Source organism: Chenopodium quinoa, unplaced genomic scaffold (assembly GCF_001683475.1).
Source record: "Chenopodium quinoa cultivar QQ74 unplaced genomic scaffold, ASM168347v1, whole genome shotgun sequence".
NCBI lineage: Eukaryota > Viridiplantae > Streptophyta > Magnoliopsida > Caryophyllales > Amaranthaceae > Chenopodium > Chenopodium quinoa.
Genome location: NW_018742204.1, coordinates 15,840,607 through 15,859,087, shown reverse-complemented (window position 1 = coordinate 15,859,087; position 18,481 = coordinate 15,840,607). Strand labels below are relative to the sequence as shown.

At 34.2% G+C, this 18,481-nt stretch overlaps 1 protein-coding gene across 15 annotated transcripts; it reads left to right on the top strand.

Moving 5' to 3' along the window:
• Nucleotides 1-1,254: 1,254 nt before the first annotated feature.
• LOC110719896 (ATP-dependent DNA helicase PIF2-like) lies at nucleotides 1,255-14,959 on the top strand. Of its 15 annotated transcripts, none has more exons than XM_021898877.1 (19): nucleotides 1,255-1,639; nucleotides 1,787-1,860; nucleotides 2,825-2,877; nucleotides 4,557-4,704; nucleotides 5,244-5,346; nucleotides 5,515-5,590; nucleotides 5,718-5,807; nucleotides 5,883-6,114; nucleotides 6,775-7,088; nucleotides 7,195-10,519; nucleotides 10,610-10,638; nucleotides 10,904-11,007; nucleotides 11,635-11,728; nucleotides 12,294-12,384; nucleotides 12,482-12,660; nucleotides 13,111-13,165; nucleotides 13,270-13,403; nucleotides 13,711-13,808; nucleotides 14,917-14,959. In XM_021898877.1, exon 10 carries the CDS (start codon nucleotides 8,984-8,986, stop codon nucleotides 10,259-10,261), a length of 1,278 nt encoding a protein of 425 aa, XP_021754569.1. In that variant the 5' UTR covers nucleotides 1,255-1,639; nucleotides 1,787-1,860; nucleotides 2,825-2,877; nucleotides 4,557-4,704; nucleotides 5,244-5,346; nucleotides 5,515-5,590; nucleotides 5,718-5,807; nucleotides 5,883-6,114; nucleotides 6,775-7,088; nucleotides 7,195-8,983; the 3' UTR covers nucleotides 10,262-10,519; nucleotides 10,610-10,638; nucleotides 10,904-11,007; nucleotides 11,635-11,728; nucleotides 12,294-12,384; nucleotides 12,482-12,660; nucleotides 13,111-13,165; nucleotides 13,270-13,403; nucleotides 13,711-13,808; nucleotides 14,917-14,959. The 15 variants fall into 15 exon arrangements, with proteins under 15 accessions (XP_021754569.1, XP_021754622.1, XP_021754629.1 ...); XM_021898930.1 differs by lacking the exon at nucleotides 5,883-6,114 and having other exon boundaries at nucleotides 1,257-1,639; nucleotides 7,195-7,351; nucleotides 7,486-10,519; XM_021898937.1 differs by lacking the exon at nucleotides 5,883-6,114 and having other exon boundaries at nucleotides 1,258-1,639; nucleotides 7,195-7,351; nucleotides 7,539-10,519.
• The last annotated feature ends 3,522 nt before the right edge of the window (nucleotides 14,960-18,481 follow it).

Sequence of the window (18,481 nt, the reverse complement as noted above, 5' to 3'; positions counted from 1 at the left end):
TTAACTTATACTACGTATTAATCTAAACTTGGTATGTACTATGGTCATGTTATTAATTAAATTTATATATTATTATGAATTATTGGAAAGAGACATATATTGAACCTAAAGTAATACTTGTACATATGGACATGGAGTTCCATTACGACAATTTATTTATGCCCTTAAAATATCTAATTGTTTTGAAAGTATGTTAACTAAATTATTATTATCCTTATAAGTTGATAAAATTATGAAATATACTATATACATTATATTGATTGATGCGTGATTAAATTCAATTATAGTATTATGTACCTACTTGAAGTTAGATTATTGGAATGAATGTTAATTGAATATGATGTGCGGACCCGAAGTTCCTTATATTTATAAAGAGTATTTACACACATAGACTTAAAGTTCCTAGCTTGAACATATAAAGGGCTCAAAACCCTTAAAGATAATACAAAGAAATGTGCATGATCTACAAAGCTAAAGCATGTTGCATAGATATCCACTACATACTAACGTGATTCTATAAACACAATATCATGAAATAATATTATACAAAAGATATTGAATAGTATTCAAGTTATTGAACTTTGGGTGAGAATTTGAATGATTAAAAAGGTAACAAGCATGTTTGCATGAAATTATTCTTGATTATAAAGTTTATAATCATTGCAAACATGATTATATACATCATTTATTTGACCAAGAAATAATGTTATGAGTTCAGTAATTAAACATGACATTGTGAGCAACTTGCATTGCTTGGAAAATATATTTAATTATTATGCCATACTTATAAGAAATTAATATAATTGGGCAAGAGTTACGAATAAGAACAAGTTTGTAAGAATAACTTTATTATGTTTGATACATGTATTGCTAAAAGAATTTATGCCTTGTGAATGAGATTTAAATGTTGTTGGATTCATTTCATGTCCCACGTGCAAGGATTAGGGGGAAATTGTATTAATTATTCCATTATTTTATCCTTGCACATAAATAATAAAATATATTGATGGTCAGTTTTGAACATACATTAACTCAAATATTAACTATTTACTTAATAGAAGTGGCCACATGCATGTTACTTAAATATTTTTAAATGATATTTCTTGAAGATGGATATAAATGATTGATCATATACTAATTATAAATGCTCCAATTAAATTATTGTCCTAGAAAGATAACATCGGTTACTAATGAACCTAAAGCACGTCTGAAGCGTTGTAGTTCAATCTATGACCCTTATAAAAGCCCCAAGTACCCTTACTGTAGCAATTTTACTGTGAACAAGAAATTGACGTTTCTGCCTTCCCCTGCACCCTTCCTTGATTGACAGGGGTGGTTCGGTCATTTCACTTTGACAATCCAGCTGTTCTGAATGAGCTGACGCGTGGCATTCATCTTTCTGATTAGCTATGTCTTCTTTCTTTTTCCATTGCTCCTTCCTGAATTCTACATTCTTTTTCCATTTCGTTCTTAATTATTTCCTTCTTAGTTGTTTCGTTGTTAATTATTTCCATTTTGAACGGGTGTTGCAGCGGTTAGTTCGATGGTGAGGTTTCATGGAGCCGTTGTAATTGCCATGGCTATTTTTGTCCTTTTGCTTAGGAGGGAAGCGTAACTCATTCTCTCTCTTTCGTTCCTGGTTAGCTGGGTCTTGTTTGCTTTTCTTTTTTCTTTCTAAATCGTTCCTTTCTGATTTTGTAAGGGTGTTGCATTAATCGTGTTTTGGCTGTAAAAGAACGATCACTAATATTTCCTCTTTTTACGCTTGTTATTTTTAACTGTATAGCTGTTAATTTCATGGAGTGGTTTGATGGAGCTTCTTTAGTCGCAGCTCTGGATCTGGTTGTTGAGCAGTATGAGGTGTGCTTAATTATTGTTTCACATTTTATTGCGAATTAGTTTAATTATTGTTGAGTTTGATGACAGAAAATTGTGAATGACCAGAAAATTATATTCTTGTAGATTTCTCTTATAAATTAATTAAGGATTAACTTAGCCTCAATGAGTATGTTGGTGAAAATTTGGATTTGGAAATTACAGTGGGAAAGTAACTTGGCTTTGGAGACTACACTGTTCAAATACAGTATTTATACAGGGAATTGTCTGGTAGTGTATGTGTATATAAAATTTGATAGAGGGGTTTTACTTTGTATTTATTGTCCTTTTTTTTTTCCCTGGGGAGATTAAAAAATGGTTGCTTTTTTGGTGAATAATAGAAATATATGTTCTTTTAAGTTGCATGTGTATTATTTAATAATTTTTAGAGGATAGATATTTGTTTATGATGTACTGGATCAATTTATATGGTGTAGATTTTTTGGCTAATAAAATATAATATGTATGTCCTTTGCTTTATTCTTTTCTTTCAACTTCTGTATTTATATGTACCGCATATTTGTTTTGCTTTCATTTCTTTTACATTTATGGCTTGCTTCTTCTTTATCCTGTGACAAAAAAAGGTTGGTTTGTGAAACTTTGATGGGGTAATTGTTTAGTTTGTAATTATCTCATAAAAATTGTAATGTGATTGCTGAAATTCCACATGGATCTCAATTATACAGACAACATTGGATAATGACTTAATGAATTTTAAACTTATACGCTACATGATCGCCTGGACATACATTGAACTACAATTACTTACTTTACAGTTATGAACTTCATATTAATAATCTAGAACGAGTTATTTAAAGTTAATTTCTGGAACCTTGAATTTGGTTAGATAGCTTATTTTTTTTATTTTTTGTGTTTTCTGTTCTCTCCTTTTTCTTTTTAATTTTTTTTTTTGAAAAATTAATTGAAAAAAAAAACATAAATATTGTAGGTCTGTGCAGTTGGAGCTGGCGGTGTTGTTAAAATTGCTTGCTGCTATTGTTGGTAAGTTTGTTGAGATCTTTTAAATTAAGATTTTACAAGGTCACTTAGTTTTCTTAGATATGCTGCCTTTAGCTGTAATTTGATTGTAGTTTTGATTTAGTGGATGTGTATGTTTCTTTAATTTTAATTTTTGCCGGTTATAGGTTATGGCTATTCAGTCAAGCAAAATTGCCATTCCATTTCGACCTCTTTTAGGTCAATTGGTTGACTGTTAAATTTTCCTAAACCAATTTATGGTTTTATAGATAAGGATAGGAACAATGCCTGCGTTCGTATTAGAACTGAATGTGGCAAGTCTGAATTTGTATTTTTCGGTGGGGAGGCTAATACAGTTCAGGAGTCGCAAGAAAGGGCTGCTCAAAAAGCTGTGCAAAAATTGATGAGCCAGCAAGGATGTATCAGCTATGCAATAAGCTTTTTAAGCATAAGGTTGTTGAGTTATGTGAGAAAGGAATAGAGATGCCTACTGCTCAGAGGAATTTGGGAAAAAAAAAACCATCCAATGAAGTTATCCATGTGACAATTGATTTTGTGAGCTTTTTAGGAGCTGTTGTTACAAGGACTGGAGCAGAGGTGAGTCTATTAGAGACTATTTGGGTTGAAGATTTGGGTTTTGTGTCTTGGCTGACAGTGTCTTGCCCACATAATGGAGCTGAAATGGAATGCATATATAGTGATCCTTGTCCTGAGGTAACTGGTGCAAAGCAAAAGGCTGCTAAAAGAGCTATTCATTACCTGGTGACTAAGTATAGCTTAGAGATCATTGATGCTAATTATGGTGCAGCTTTGGAGAAGAGTGTTGCTTGTAATGCTTTTAAGAGTAGGTTTTATCAGTTAAAGGAACACTTGGCTGCCAGAGAAGAAAACTTTGCTGGTGATGAATGCTTGACTCCTACTTCCGAAAGGTTTCAGATACCTAAGGTTGGTGTGCCTCCACCTGATCCAATGAAAAGACGCTCTGCTACGCCATTAGATGCTGCATCTTCTTCTACCGTTAGAGTTTTCGAGCCTTTGGTTTCTGGCATACCTGAACTAGAGACTGTTTGGAAGCGCACAAAGTTTGCTTAGGTCATTTGGAGTCTTAGTTTAGTATTTTGGGTAGCAAGATGTTTGCCTGATTAAAGGTGTTTAGGTTTAGTATTCACATATGCCTAATATTATCTAGATTTCTATCTTTCCTTTTGTTTTAAAGCTTAAGTCTATGAGTAGTGATTGTTGAAATATTTCATTAGAAAATAGACTTGTATGCTGTAACTGAAATCTAATGTAATGTGTATTTTGAGTAATAAATGGATGCACTTTTGATTTGCATGTTGGTTCAAGAATATTTTATAATTTTACTGTTTATTGCACGGCTTCTTAATTTAATAATACTCTTTTGTGTTTGATGATATGTATGTTCAGTTTTCTGTTTTTATAAGCAACGATATCTGACAGGTCAGCACATTACATTTGCCTAATATCCTGAGTTTATGCACCAGACATTTGTCATGTAGGCATCCTCTATAGTTTTAAAATCTATCTGAAGTTGTCGTATAAGGTTTTTGTTTTTGTGTAATGCTTCTGTTATTGTTTTTTGTGTTTGTTAAGAATGAAGAAATAAGGATTGACTAGATTATAATCTGAAAGTTTTAAAATGTCAGATAGTTCATTCAGTCCATAAAGTTTTCTTGGTGTAGGAAAGGAATTGGAGCAGCTTGCTCTTGCGGCTGGGTTTTCAGATGCCAAATTTTATGAGATTGCTGGCGGACTAATTGGGAATCTGGTGGTAATTCAATAAGTGGGTCCTTGTCTATTACATCATAAATACGGCATTATGATAAACTGGTGAATTATTAGCTTTTGTTTTACCTTGTCATCTTTTTATCTGTTTAATTACATACTGGATAATTTGTAAGTGTAATGAGTCTAATTATTGGTTCATATGACTTCTTTCCGCTAGTCAAATTGTCATGAACCTGGAACTGATTAACTGTGGATATAATCTCTCATTTATTTCTTTCCAATCTAGCATATATTTGCATTTAGCATCTTTTGTTTTGGGGATTGAAAAGGGACTTTTTTTTAGAGTAGATGAAGAGAACCTTTGAACATCCATAGAGTAAATAAATTGGTTAAACTTCCTCCGTTATTTTTAGATGCATCACTTTAAAAATGAAGGACTACTAGGCAATTTTTGGAGTACAGAGAGAGAGAGAAAAAATAAAGAGGGCTCATGTAATGTGGGAGAGATAGAGAGAATTTATTAATTAAAAGGAAATTGATGCAAATATTGTTACTGATATGCAGATACCATTAATAAGATACAAAGCAATGTAGTGGATTAGTAGAATTCATTTTGTTTTGTTTTGTGGCATTGAAAATAGGGGGGTATTGCAATTAGAAGCTGAGATCAGTGTCAAATTCAGGAATTACTGTATTGATGCTGCCTTTGATCACAGAATTTTAAGCAGAACAAACATTGAACAGGTAAACATCTACTTAGAATTGAGAGAAATGTGCAGGTTAATCTATCAAGTTGATGGAATTTTTGTGGATTTAATTTGCACAGCCTTTTAATTACCTGCTCATTTTACAGACCAAAAAACATCTTCTGAACTGCAGCTTCGGAGAATTTAATATGTTTTCTTTTTACAGTAAATGACATAAACAGGAATCATCAATATCCTGTGCGCATTGTTGAGATAGCTTGATCTGCACCAAAGTAATATGGGTATGTCTGAAAATTGACATGATGTTTAGGAAGGATTTTTTTTATACATGCTCATTGCTATACTCATTTACGATGTTTGTTTAATGTTTAAACTACTGAGTTATTGCTTTTAATATGTATATGATAGCTGATGCACCTGTTAACTTTAAGAGACCATCAAGTAAAGGGCGGAAATCAAAGCGAATAAGTGATTTGATATCAAATCATAATCTTCTAGGTAAAGTAGATGACTTATAATAATGGATTTTATTTTTTGTGAAGCAAATTCATAAACTCTTTATGCTTTGCACAGTCAAGCAGAACAGTCAAAGTCCAAAAAGGCGAAATCAAGACCTTCAAAATATACTGTACTTGAAAGTGGGTATTTTGCCTTGGTTTAGGTTTATAAAGTGAATATATATGTAGTGCTATTTAATCGGACCTGGTGTAATTTTCTCTTCGTACCTCTACTGAAAGACCCGTGTCTTTTAGAGTTACACCATCAAATGCACAGAGTTCAAAGCAGCTAAGGGATGCTGCTAAAAGTAAGCCTTGGTAGAGATTTCAGTTAATAAAGTTAACACTTATATGCTGTTGCACAATATAATTATCTTAGATATCCTTTTATACTATTACAAAAACCCCTGCGGCCACTATAGGAAGACCATTACCTACGCAACCCTTAGAATTATCTCCGCCTACCTACTGTGCTGAGTGCGGGGCTAGAAAGTTTGCGTTTGAAACCCTGCATTTCTGCTGTGGCAATGGTGATATTAAAATAGCTGCAAATGAATATCCCCCTGAATTAGTGAGACTTTTTACTTCAAGAGATGAAGATGCTGTGCATTTTAGAAAGTATGCTCGATTATACAATAACATATTTGCCTTTAGTTCAATTGGAGGTAAAACTGATAGAGAAACATACAAAGGTATATATGTCTTTAAATTACATGGCCAAATATATCATTCTGTACCAGACTTAATACCAGATGAGAATGGTCCAAAGTATCTACAGCTTTATTTCTATGATGGCCAAAATTAATTGAAACACAGAACAAATTGCTTTCCTGAATTAAGACAGGATGTTATTGACAAATTAATGCAAATAACTAAAGATAATCCATATGCAAGATTTTTCAAATCTTTGAGAGAAGTAAATGTCGATGAAAGTACTAACATTATAATAAATTCAAACATTATGCCAGATGAAAGGGTGTATAATGCTCCCACTTCAGATGAAGTTGCTGTTATCTGCCTGATAGTGTTTCATCAAGTCAGTGTTCATGGCCACATGTTCTTGTGACAACAAAATCTGCGAAATCCCATCGGATTGCCCATTTTTATGGGTGCTATGACCCTTTACAGTATCCCCTGCTATTTCCAAGAGGTGAATGTGGTTGGCATCAGGGTCTAAAAAAAACTTCTTATGGTGGAGATAGGCAAGTGGCAGCAGAACCTGATCCTATTCAATCATGTGCAGTGAACACTCCGGAAAATTTTCTGGATGCAGAAGCTACTCGTAAGTTCCTATCAAAACTATGGGATTTTTTTGGTTAATTGCTTCTTCGCCTATGTTCCCTTAAGATTGCTTAGTTTGAATTTTTTTTGGATTTTAATGTATATAGGAGCTTCCAGAAGACATACAAAAGCTGATAAGAATATCTCTGCAAGGGAGTACTATGCTTATAAGCTTCAAATTAGACCAGGAAACATGCTCTTAAGAGCAGGCCGTGCATTTCTGCAATACATCACAGATATGTATATCAAGGTTGAAAATACAAGGTTAGATTTTTTCCGGCAAAATCAAGATACAATAAGAGCAGTTCTTTATAAGGGTATTCTTGACACAGTAGAGAGTGGACAGACAAGTGCAGCTAATGTTGGTCATAAATTCATTTTGCCACCATCATTTATAGGAGGCCCTCGTGATATGAAAAGGAGATATCTAAATGCAATGGCTCTTGTGCAGAAATACGGGAAGCCTGATCTCTTTGTCACTATGACATGCAATGCAAATTGGCCAGAGATAAAAGCCGAACTAGAGCCCGGTGAGACTGCCCAAGACCGACCTGATTTAGTTGCTCGTATATTTCGGGCGAAGTTGATTGCTCTGAAAAAAAAATCAAGAAAGACATGGTATTTGGAAAAGTAATAGCAATGATATATGTTGTAGAATTTCAGAAAAAAGGATTGCCACATGCTCATTTCTTGTTGATTCTAGAACAGCAGCATAAGATGAAATCTCCTGCTGATTATGATAGGTATGTTTGTGCAGAGATACCTCCTGTGACTCAGCCTGAACTGCGTAAGATTGTAGTAAGGCATATGATGCATGGACCATGTGGCCAATTAAATCCAGAGTGCCCTTGTATGAGAAAGAAGGATAATGTCTTTTCTTGTAAAAATGGATATCCAAAACAATTCACCGCACAAACAACGACAAATAAAGATGGTTATCCTTGTTATAAGAGAAGTGATACTGGAGAACAAGTGAAGGTCAGAAATGCCGAGTTAGATAATCGATGGGTTATACCTTATAACCCTTATCTCGCAGCACTCTTTGATTGTCATTTAAATGTAGAGGTTTGTTCGACTATAAAAGCAGTGAAATATTTATAAAAATATGTTTACAAAGGACATGATCGAGTGGCCTTCAATATTTCGGCAGAAGATAGAAATTCTGGAGATGAAATTGCTCAGTTTCAGTCAGGAAGGTGGGTGTCACCGTGTGAAGCGGCTTGGAGAATTTTCGGGTTTGATTTATTTGAGATGCATCCACCAGTCTTACCTCTGTCTGTTCATATTCCAGACATGAATAGTGTCTGTGTATGCCCATATGAACGTCTTGATATAGGTATTGCAAGCGGTGTTTATGCTAAGACTCAATTAACATAGTTCTTTCGTATGAATGCAGCTACTGATAATGGTCTTGGTTACTTATATGGAGAATTTCCAGAACACTATAAGTGGGATGCTTCAGCAAAAACATGGTCCAACCGACAAAATAAAAAACCGATGGTTGGCCGTTTAGCTTTTGTGGCTCCTTCTGAAGGTGAACGCTTTTACCTTCGACTACTATTACTGAATGTCAGGAGTCCAAAATCTTTTACAGACTTACGCACAGTTCAAGGTTATGTGTGTGCAACTTTCAAGGAAGCATGTCTTAAAGCTGGCATTTTGGAAGAAGATGATGCTGCAAGCATTTGTTTGGCTGAAGCAACTGAAATTCAGCTCCCTGGGGCTCTACGCTGATTGTTTGCAACTGTTCTTATATTTTGCCAGCCGAGTGATCCGGTAGAACTATGGCGCAAATATTATTCTGCATTGTCAGAAGATTTTGCACAAAAACACTCTGGTGCAGAAAGCAAAATTAAGAAACTAACTGTCAGATCAGTGGAACAACATTTAGAGGCTATGGGGAAGTCATTATCTGCCTGTGGTTTGGCTATTTTAGTGGATGACAATGATAGCCAGATTGATAGGACAAAAGACATTCAAGACGCCTTAGATGCTCCAATTCCTCAGGCTTGTATAGACAGCCGTGGCCTACTAAATACAACACAAAAAGAAATTTTTACATGTATTATGCAACATATAGTAGAAGGAAAACCAGGGGCATTTTTCGTAGATGGTCCTGGTGGAACTGGTAAAACGTTCTTATACAATGCGTTGTATGCTGAGATCCGCCTTATGAATAAGATTGTTTTACCTACCGCTACGTCTGGAATAGGTGCAGCAAATATTCCATCAGGTAGAACAGCACACTCAAGATTCAAGATTCCAATGGACAGTGATGCTTCATTAGCCTGCAGCGTTTCTAAGCAAAGTAGCTTAGCAGCATTAATAAAAGAAACAACTCTTATAATATGGGATGAAGCATCTATGGCAAACAAGCAAAATCTAGAATCTCTAGACCTTCTATTACAAGACATATGCGATAGTGATGTGATATTTGGTGGGAAGGTAATTGTCTTCGGTGGAGACTTTCGACAAGTGTTGCCTGTTGTTCCTAACAAGACTATTAGAGAAGCAGTGGAAGCAAGTGTAGTGAGTTCTTATATATGGCAGCATTTGCGGAGATTCAGGTTAACTGAAAATCTAAGAGCTAGGGAAGATCCTTCATTTTGCCAGTTTTTACTTGCACTGGGAAACGGTGAACTGCAGACCATGGAAAGTGATTTTGTTGAGTTGCCACCACAGATAGTGCAGACTTTCCAGCCTGATGCTGATCCAATAGATGAGTTACTCGAATCTTCTTTTCCAGAACTTGGTTCGGGTGCTCTGGACCCTCAAATCTTTTCAAGAAGGGCTGTTCTAACACCTATAAACGACGATGTTGATACTATAAATTCGTTCATGATTGAGAGATTCCTAGGACAAGCCATATCTTATACAAGCTATGACAGTGTTCTAGATGATAGTGGCAGCGTATATCCTACAGAATTCCTGAATAAACTATGTCCAGGTGGAATGAGCCCTCACAATCTTGTGCTCAAAGAAAACTGCCCAGTAATATTGCTTAGAAACCTCCTGCCATCTTCTGGTTTATGCAATGGAACGCGCCTTATATGTAAAAGGTTTTTCCCTAATTTAATTGAGTGCGTGATTTTTGTCGGACAGTATCAAGGGGAACATGTATTTATACCCAGAATTAAACTCAGACCATCAAGTTCTCAGAAATATCCTTTCTAATTTCAGAGGAACCAGTTTCCTATCAAGCTCAGCTTTGCAATGACTATTAACAAGTCACAGGGGCAAACTTTAGATCAAGTGTTAATCTATCTCCCTCGTTCGTGTTTTTCACATGGTCAGTTATATGTGGCTCTTTCACGTGCACGATCTGCAGATAAAGTGAAAGTTATATCAGTAGCTCCTACTTTACAGCATTCAGAGAACTCTGTTAAAAATGTCGTATCTTATGCTGTCCTAAAGCTAGCAGGAGTAATCTAGGTGATTATAACACTAACCAAGCTTACTAAGTTGGTTTTTCGCGATGTATAATGTCGGTCCTAAACTTCCTGTTTTTCCCTTATTTTGCAGGAGTAGCAGAGAAAATAAACTAAAAGCAGGTATATTGTTTTCTTTCTTATTTTCAATATAAAGTGTGTGAAATGTTGTACAAAGAAATAAGACATTGAATGCAACAATTTTATTTATTGTTCATATATAGATTATATTGATGATTGAAATTGATTAACGATTCAATATCCGTCATGGTTAGCTCAATTTTTTGAGGTCTGAATTCAGACTTAACTTAAATGCATTAATCGTGTGCCTAGTTTAGTTGATAGCTCCTGGATTATAACTTGAGTTTGTTTGTTGGCTGGGCTCAAGGGTGGTCAGGTGGATCTTGGTTTGGATTGGCGGGGTTTTGAATCTCCTAAGATAAGCTAAGCCATGTGCAATCACTTCAGCAGTGGCCCAATGTTGAATTCCATGTATGCCTTTTCTTTCCCCTATTTGTTTCATACTAATATACTTTATTTTGCTACAATCCATTTGAATGTGAATGAGCTAATTCATATATGGCATTAACTATAGGTGATATTTAATGACAATAATGGTTGGTTAGTGATTGTGGATCATATCTATCTTGCTTTAGATTGCTGCTGTGTATTATGTGTGTGTGCGATTGTTTTAACAGGACTTAGTGACTACTGTAATATGTTATTATGCTACTTGATTCCAATTATGCATTCTGAACTTTGATACATGTGATTCCTTTCAATGAGTTGGTTTATGAGCTTTATTCTATAAGTTATGAGCAGAGATTGCTTTTAGTAAATGTACACGGTCAGTTTGTTACTCTGGATTAGATCTTGTTTTAAAATTGGTGTTTTGTATTATGTGAGTTGTTGTTTGGAGAGTAATAAGTGTTTAATTTTGAGTAAATTGCTATTGGGTTTTCCGGCGCTGACATCACAAGGAAGGAGTGGACTGAAAATCTGTCTGGACTCTGCTACATGTCTGCTGGAAGATGAAAGCTGTCTCAGGATTTATTGCTGAATATTCAATTATAGGTCCTCAGATGTACCAAATATTCATGACATATATTTTGATTTCAGGTCCTTCAGCAGTTCAGAAGCTTCCTCCAGAGCAATTTTGATGGCATGGTTTTGTGATAACTAAAGCATCCGAAGCTGGGTTTAGGAATGAAATGTATAAGCATCTTGTTAAATTGTTTCTTGATCATCGGGCAAACCATGCATAAATTGTTTTTCTCTCAAGCCTTCGGCTTACATGTTTTGATGTAGCATACACTTATAGTGGACATGATACTTTTAATAATAATTCTCCTTTGATTATAGCTGGTATTGTTAAGAGCAATTAGAATGATTGATGGTTGAAATTAAACTATGTTTGCTTCACTATTTAACATTATTGGTTGTAAGAGCAATTAGAATGATTGATGGTTGTTTCTAATTTATTTATTTAGTTATTTTTTTAAATGTGAAATCGTGTTATCCTATTTGAAAGTTTGTTTTTATAAAATAGAAAAATAGTAAGGGCTGGAGTTTCAATCTTTCCGTGGTCTTAATAATCTTGATATATGTCACCTTCATCTCCTCGGTCGCCTCACCTCACCTCTTCACCTCACCTCCTCGCAATTACTCCTTGATGCTTTTGTAAATTTTACAGGGTTTTAGCTTTTATAGAAGTTAACAGAATTTTGATTTTTGATATTTATTTTGTTAAATTTACAAGTTTGCATATTTGAATATAGAATCTCAGCCGCGTTGAAACAGTAGCAGCTACCCAGCAATGAGCACCCCTTGCCAGGTGCCAGTGGGCCAAATGTCATCAAGTGAGCTGTGGTAATGATTTTATTTATTTATAATGTTAGTGAATATCAATTTCTCAGTCCAATTGTGTCAGTGTAGTCAATTTAAGCTTCTGCTATCGTTTTAGCAGCTATGGTGATGGATCATCCAGGGCCAAGCTTACCGTTATGGCATGTTATTGTTCGTGAGGATGAAACTTCTGAAGATTCAATTGTTCAGAAATTGTGTTGTAACACCTCTTGTCAAAGTTAAGGATTCAAGGTCTTTGTTTGTAGCATATGATATGGACCTGGGGACCAGCTAACCGAGGTATATTTGGATTTTCATTGATATGCTGATTCGTACATCATTTTGGTGATATTGGGAATAACATTCGGCTATCTGTTTCTGTTTCTATCCATGGGTTTCTTTGCTTAAATAGATGATCTGTCAACATGTTGGTTTTCAATTTTGAGAATTTATACCCTTTTCTTTCTAATTTTAGGTTCTGGAATTTTGAGGGGAAATTGAAAGAAACATAATTGAGACCATGCTTGTTTAGTGTGGAATTCCAACTTAGTAGGATTATCCTTTATAAACCTCCTATAAGTTGGACTTACTGCTAATTATATCTTTCTATCCTCTTTCCTGAAAGCCCCTTTCCCCTTGCAAATGTACTCTACTGCTGTCTTTTGCTTCATATATGTATTTATATTTAACTGATTATCTAATGTGATTTCAAACCCTTGATCTCTTTGCTCAATTATGTCGTGAGAGAAGATACCCTTATTTGAGGCTTGATGGATCAACGTCAATCAGCAAACGACATAAGCAGGTAAGCTGTTTTAATGATTTTTCAAAGGTCACTATTTTGTCCATAAAAAAAGTACATAAAAAGCTTTTTTATGAGGAACTCTCATTTGTTCAAGTGCATTGCAGGATGAATTTGCTTTTCTCCTAAGTAGTAAGGCTGGTGTGTTTGCTTGTAGGCTGCTGCAAGAGTTTGGAGGGATGGACAAAAGAAGAGAGTATAAGTTTACAGATTTCTGAGCTCTGGAACCATTGAAGAGAAGGTTTTGTTTGACACATCTCTCATTTTACTCTATGACTTTTAAGAAATTCAGAGAAGCAATTGGGTGATTAACAAATTAGATGTGTTCTTGTCTGAATTTCACTTAACAATACCTGAAGTTCCTTCTAAATTCCATTTCGGAAGTAGTTTAATAGATTGTGCTGAATCACAAATGTTCAATTAAAATATAAATATTTGTTTGATTTTAGATCAGAATAATTTATCAGGTAGCATATAGATAGATATAATTTGAGTTCTGTGGGTTTGTGTGGTGTGTCATTGTGCTGCTTTTTTCTTTTTTGCTGCAGATCGAGACTTGTGATAGCTCAAGCAAGGCTCACAGTGTATTCTTAGCTCGAAAACCCAAGTTTCTATGGATTTTGAATCGAACTAGAATGTTTCTGAGGTTGTGTTCACTTTACTCTGCAATCCTTCCTCTTGTGTTTCTGAGTTTTGTTAATTATTACTAATGAAAACTGATTGTTCATAATTATATTTGATTTTTTACCAAATATGAAGATAACTATTTTTTATTTCTAATTATAACTTTAAATTTGAAACGAATGCCTTGAACTAGCCAACAAGCAGAACTAGATTGTTGACTCTTTTTTCCAATGTGATGCTGATAGCATCGTGTGGTCTACAAGTTTGTACATCAATGGATGATAAAGCCATGAATTTTGATATTGCAGACCTCTCATATATTTCAATTTATTGTCTGCTACTAAATTCCTCCTGTTTAATTTCTTTTAAAGCTACATCACTTAGTAAAATTTTCTTTTCAAAAAGTGTACATCTTTTAGTAACTACTTAATTAGGCAGAGTAATATGGGTTTTTCAAAGTTCATTCTCTTATATCTTGTTTTGTTATATAATCAAACATATATTTACCCAACTTGTAGTCAAGAAATACACAAAAATATACTTATCAACTATGTGCATTAAATAACATTGGAGTTTGCTGAGGTATTCACTTACTTTGTCCGCATTTACATTCAATGTAATGCATGTAAGACATAAAATGGCTATGCCTACTAAGGTGAAATGTTTAAATTTAGTTTTCAAGCATAAAATAGAAGTTAGTATAAAGAGCTGTACAATTATATATATATATATATATATATATATATATATATATATGCTTTGATTATGACTGATTGTATAAGCCACTCCCTTAAAAAAAGGAAAATTGTACCCCAACATTTTTCTAGGTTGTAGTGGTTATCTATTATATAAAATCAAGATATTATTATTCTATTACTTATAAAAACAATAAACTTTTGCAAGCTTTAAAAAGTAATATAAAAGTACAGTGAGCAGCTGGAATTCTTTACCTAAAGTATGGAATGAACAGTGCAAACAGTAAGAAGGAAGAAAAAAATTACATTAGTTATTCTGAACACTATTACCAGAACCTTCCCCAAAAACTGTATTCTAGCTATTTCCTATTTTTAAAATTTGTACTAACTCATATAAAAGGTATTTCATCTTTGGCATTTCATTTTTTTTCACAGAAGAAATCAAACAAAGTAGCAGTGACTTACTCAGCCATGGCAGGTATGGTCCCTTCTTTTACAGATTGGTTCCATTATCCTTTAGCTCAATTATTCTTAATGTTTTTCCTATATAAATTCCTTATTGTGTGCTTGATTAATTAATATTTAATATTAAGTGTTGTAACATTTTACATTATCATGTAAAACTACTGTTGTACAAAATAACAAGAAAGCATTTGTATACACAGATAAAAAATACAAAACAGCTAGACAGAAGCCAGAGTATGTGTACTTGGATCAGTTAAATGCAGCAAGCAAGACTTATATAGCAAGAGTAGTTGTTGCTGGAAAAGGAAGGGACACACTATCTTCCAAAAAAAAAACAGTTAGATTCCAAACTTTACTTCTAAAGGATGAAAAGGTATGCATTTATTACTTTATATATGTGAATATCACACTAACTTTGTTACAATTATGATGCAACTGAAAGAATATTCCTAACTGTAATCTAAATCATATCAAGCATTAAGGTAGGCTTAAAGCGTTATGGTAGGCTGTACAAAAATTACATTAACTACTCTTATAATGATCATGCTTATGCTATAATCATGCTTTTACTTATGTTATAATCTTGGTCAGCTTAAGATTCAGTTAATAGAGTACACATAAAGCTAGAGTATAATGCAGTTCTAATTATGTCTAAATGTTCATGATTCAAGTGAAATATAAAGTATATAGATTTATCTTACAATAAAATCTAAAACATCTTGTAAATATGCTATTCTACAAAGCTTATTATTGTTAGATCTTTTGAGTAACCTTTTTATTCTTTTATAATATAAACTACATCAATGTTAAAATCACTTTGTTTTAGCAAAAATTATGTTAAATAAAGCACGTATTCTGTGACACTTTAATTAAATCTCAAACAAAAGATGACTTATTCTACCTATCTAATAGCAAATTATGTATAGTTAATAATTTTAAGGAATCTTATAATATAGTTATTAAGCTCACCTTGCTTCATTATCATTTTCTGCTTTATAGGGTAATAGGATGCGTGGTACTTTATTCGGCGATCAAATTGAAGCATTTGAAGAAGCATTACAGTACCTAGGTGAATACGACATTTCTGCTGCACCTATTAAATTCATTGACGAAAATTGGAGAGCTGAGCTTGATCAGTTTCCCTACCAAATGGCTTTTGGTAGTAGAACTGTGATCCAGCCAGTTCATCCAGAGCTCGGACCAATTCTGCCTAACTATCAACCATATACCCCGTGCAGTTGATCCTGATGAGAAATACGGTATATTGCTCTCACATAACAGTGTCACATAAAAATAAAATTAAAAAAACACTAACAAACTTGTCTGAATTCACATATATTGTGGGTGTGGTGTTATTTGTTGAAGAAGAGCCAAGGAAAATTGAAGCCAGAGATGGAAAGAGAGAGAGCTTCGTACGAGAAATAGTCGTTACTGATGAAAGGTTAAAATCAGATCAGCTAAATGTTCAGGAATAGTAAAAATATTATTTGATACATATTACAAATTGAAATCACTAACAATAAGCATTTCATGTAACAGTTGTGATCAATCGCTCACCATCTCATTGTGGAATGATCTAACAGCACCCAAATACTTCGACAAATTACCTAATTGGACAGAAGCATTCCAAGTTATAGGTTTCAGGGCTCTTAAACCATATACTCGTCGTGGTAAGAGAAAAGCTATTGTACTTTAGATCCTGGATGATTTTTTGCTATGAGAAAATAAACACTATCTGTTTTATTTAGGTGTTTTAATGAATTCTGGTATGTCTACTCGAATAATCTATAAACCTGAGGGAGATTGAGCACGTGAGCTGTCTGACTGGTAATCTCCAAAATTTAGCTTAGCAAAAACAACAACCTTTACAGTATGCTGATCATCTCTATAATGAACAATGTGCAGGGCTAACCTCTTCCACCAGAAGGTATTAGATAGGCAAACTAGAGTATTGGATGTTAAGTACCCAGGTGAAAACAAAAAAATTGTTTCCATTGCTGAGCTGAGGCAGAAAAAGGTGAAAAATAATTCATTACAACCTCTTCTAAGGTTTACAACTCACTAAAAATTAAGTGTGCATGCTCTAACTGATATTTTGTGAATTATAATACATGTTTAGCCAAGCAACAACATACAGGAAGAACTTCTATGGATAGAGGTAACCATTCAGAATGCAGAATTAGAAAAAGTGCATGCATACACAGGCTGTTCAAACTGCTGGAAACGCACCAACCTTCCATTGCAGAAGCGTTATTCTTGCACTTCTTGTTATAAGAAAGAATGCATCTGCACTGAGAGGTATAACACTAGCTCTTTTTTAAAACCAACCTTATTTGTTAATATTGTACCTAACAAAAATTACTGTGAATTTATGCCAGGACTACCTTTAAGTTTGAGGCTAGCGATGGCACAGGAACTATGGCATTCACCACATTCAACGATGACACAGAAAGATTGTTTAGGAGAAGTGCAGCTGAAATCTATGCCATAAAAGAAGCGGTAAATTACAATTACCATGTACCTACCTTCTAATTTTTGAAACAGTTTAGATATGCCATGTAAATTTCCAAAGAATAGTCGAAAGTTCTTACTTCATAAAATTAAAATTACAAGTAAGAAAATTGATAAGCTTAGATAAGCGTAGGATAAATCTAGAATATAGATTTTCCAATAAACAATCACCCATGAGATGTCTAAAGGTCCAGTAAACTTGAAAATGCCAAGCACTCTTATCTTATGCCTTAGTAACCTAAAACACAAAAAAAAAAACATTTTTAGCAAAATTGTCAACGATGAAAATGTCATGCCTCAATTGAGCATGAACTGTTGAGTAATGCTGCTAATCAGTCCCGCCTAGAGAGATTTAAAAAGAAAAGGGAAGTAAAAAAAAAGTAGAGAAGAAATATAGTCATCTAACTAGATAATATTAGTGTAATACACGGCCAAAGATATATATTATAATGTTTACAAATTTTGATCTAATACTAATACTTGACATGATGATAAATACAATGCAAGATGATCACAATGCATTCGAGGCTATTCAAGACATGCTTAGCAGCAAGCTGTTCTACATTAAAGTAGGCCCTACATCGCATTTAGGCCAGAACAATGTCCTAGAATGGACTCTCAAGAGTATTGAACTTAAGGAAGATCCTGAGACACAAGAAGTTCTGCAACCATTTGATAGCACCTACAACCAAGCAAAAGATGCGAATGAAAAAGAAAAACAGCAGACTATGGAACAAGGAAATCTTGAACCAATCTTTCCAACCCCAAACATGAAGGATTCTTCAGAAAAGCATACACAAGACAACCCTTTCACTCAAACACTAGAGTCAGCTCAGGGAGATATCTAATCACTTAAGCGCAAGAAATCTTTAGGGAAAAGTCCTGTCCAATTCCAAGGTGAGGAAAATGAATCCGAGCCGCCGCTATCACAATTCCGTGCAAAGAAGAAACTTTGCTTCGGCGGAATGACTCCAGAGAAGCACAAGGCAACCCAAGGCCCAGAGATATCACCAGGAAAGGATCA

Coding starts and splice junctions, on each gene's coding strand:
- LOC110719896 (XM_021898877.1), top strand. CDS start 8,984: ATGGGGAAGTCATTATCTGCCTGTGGTTTGGCTATTTTAGTGGATGAC.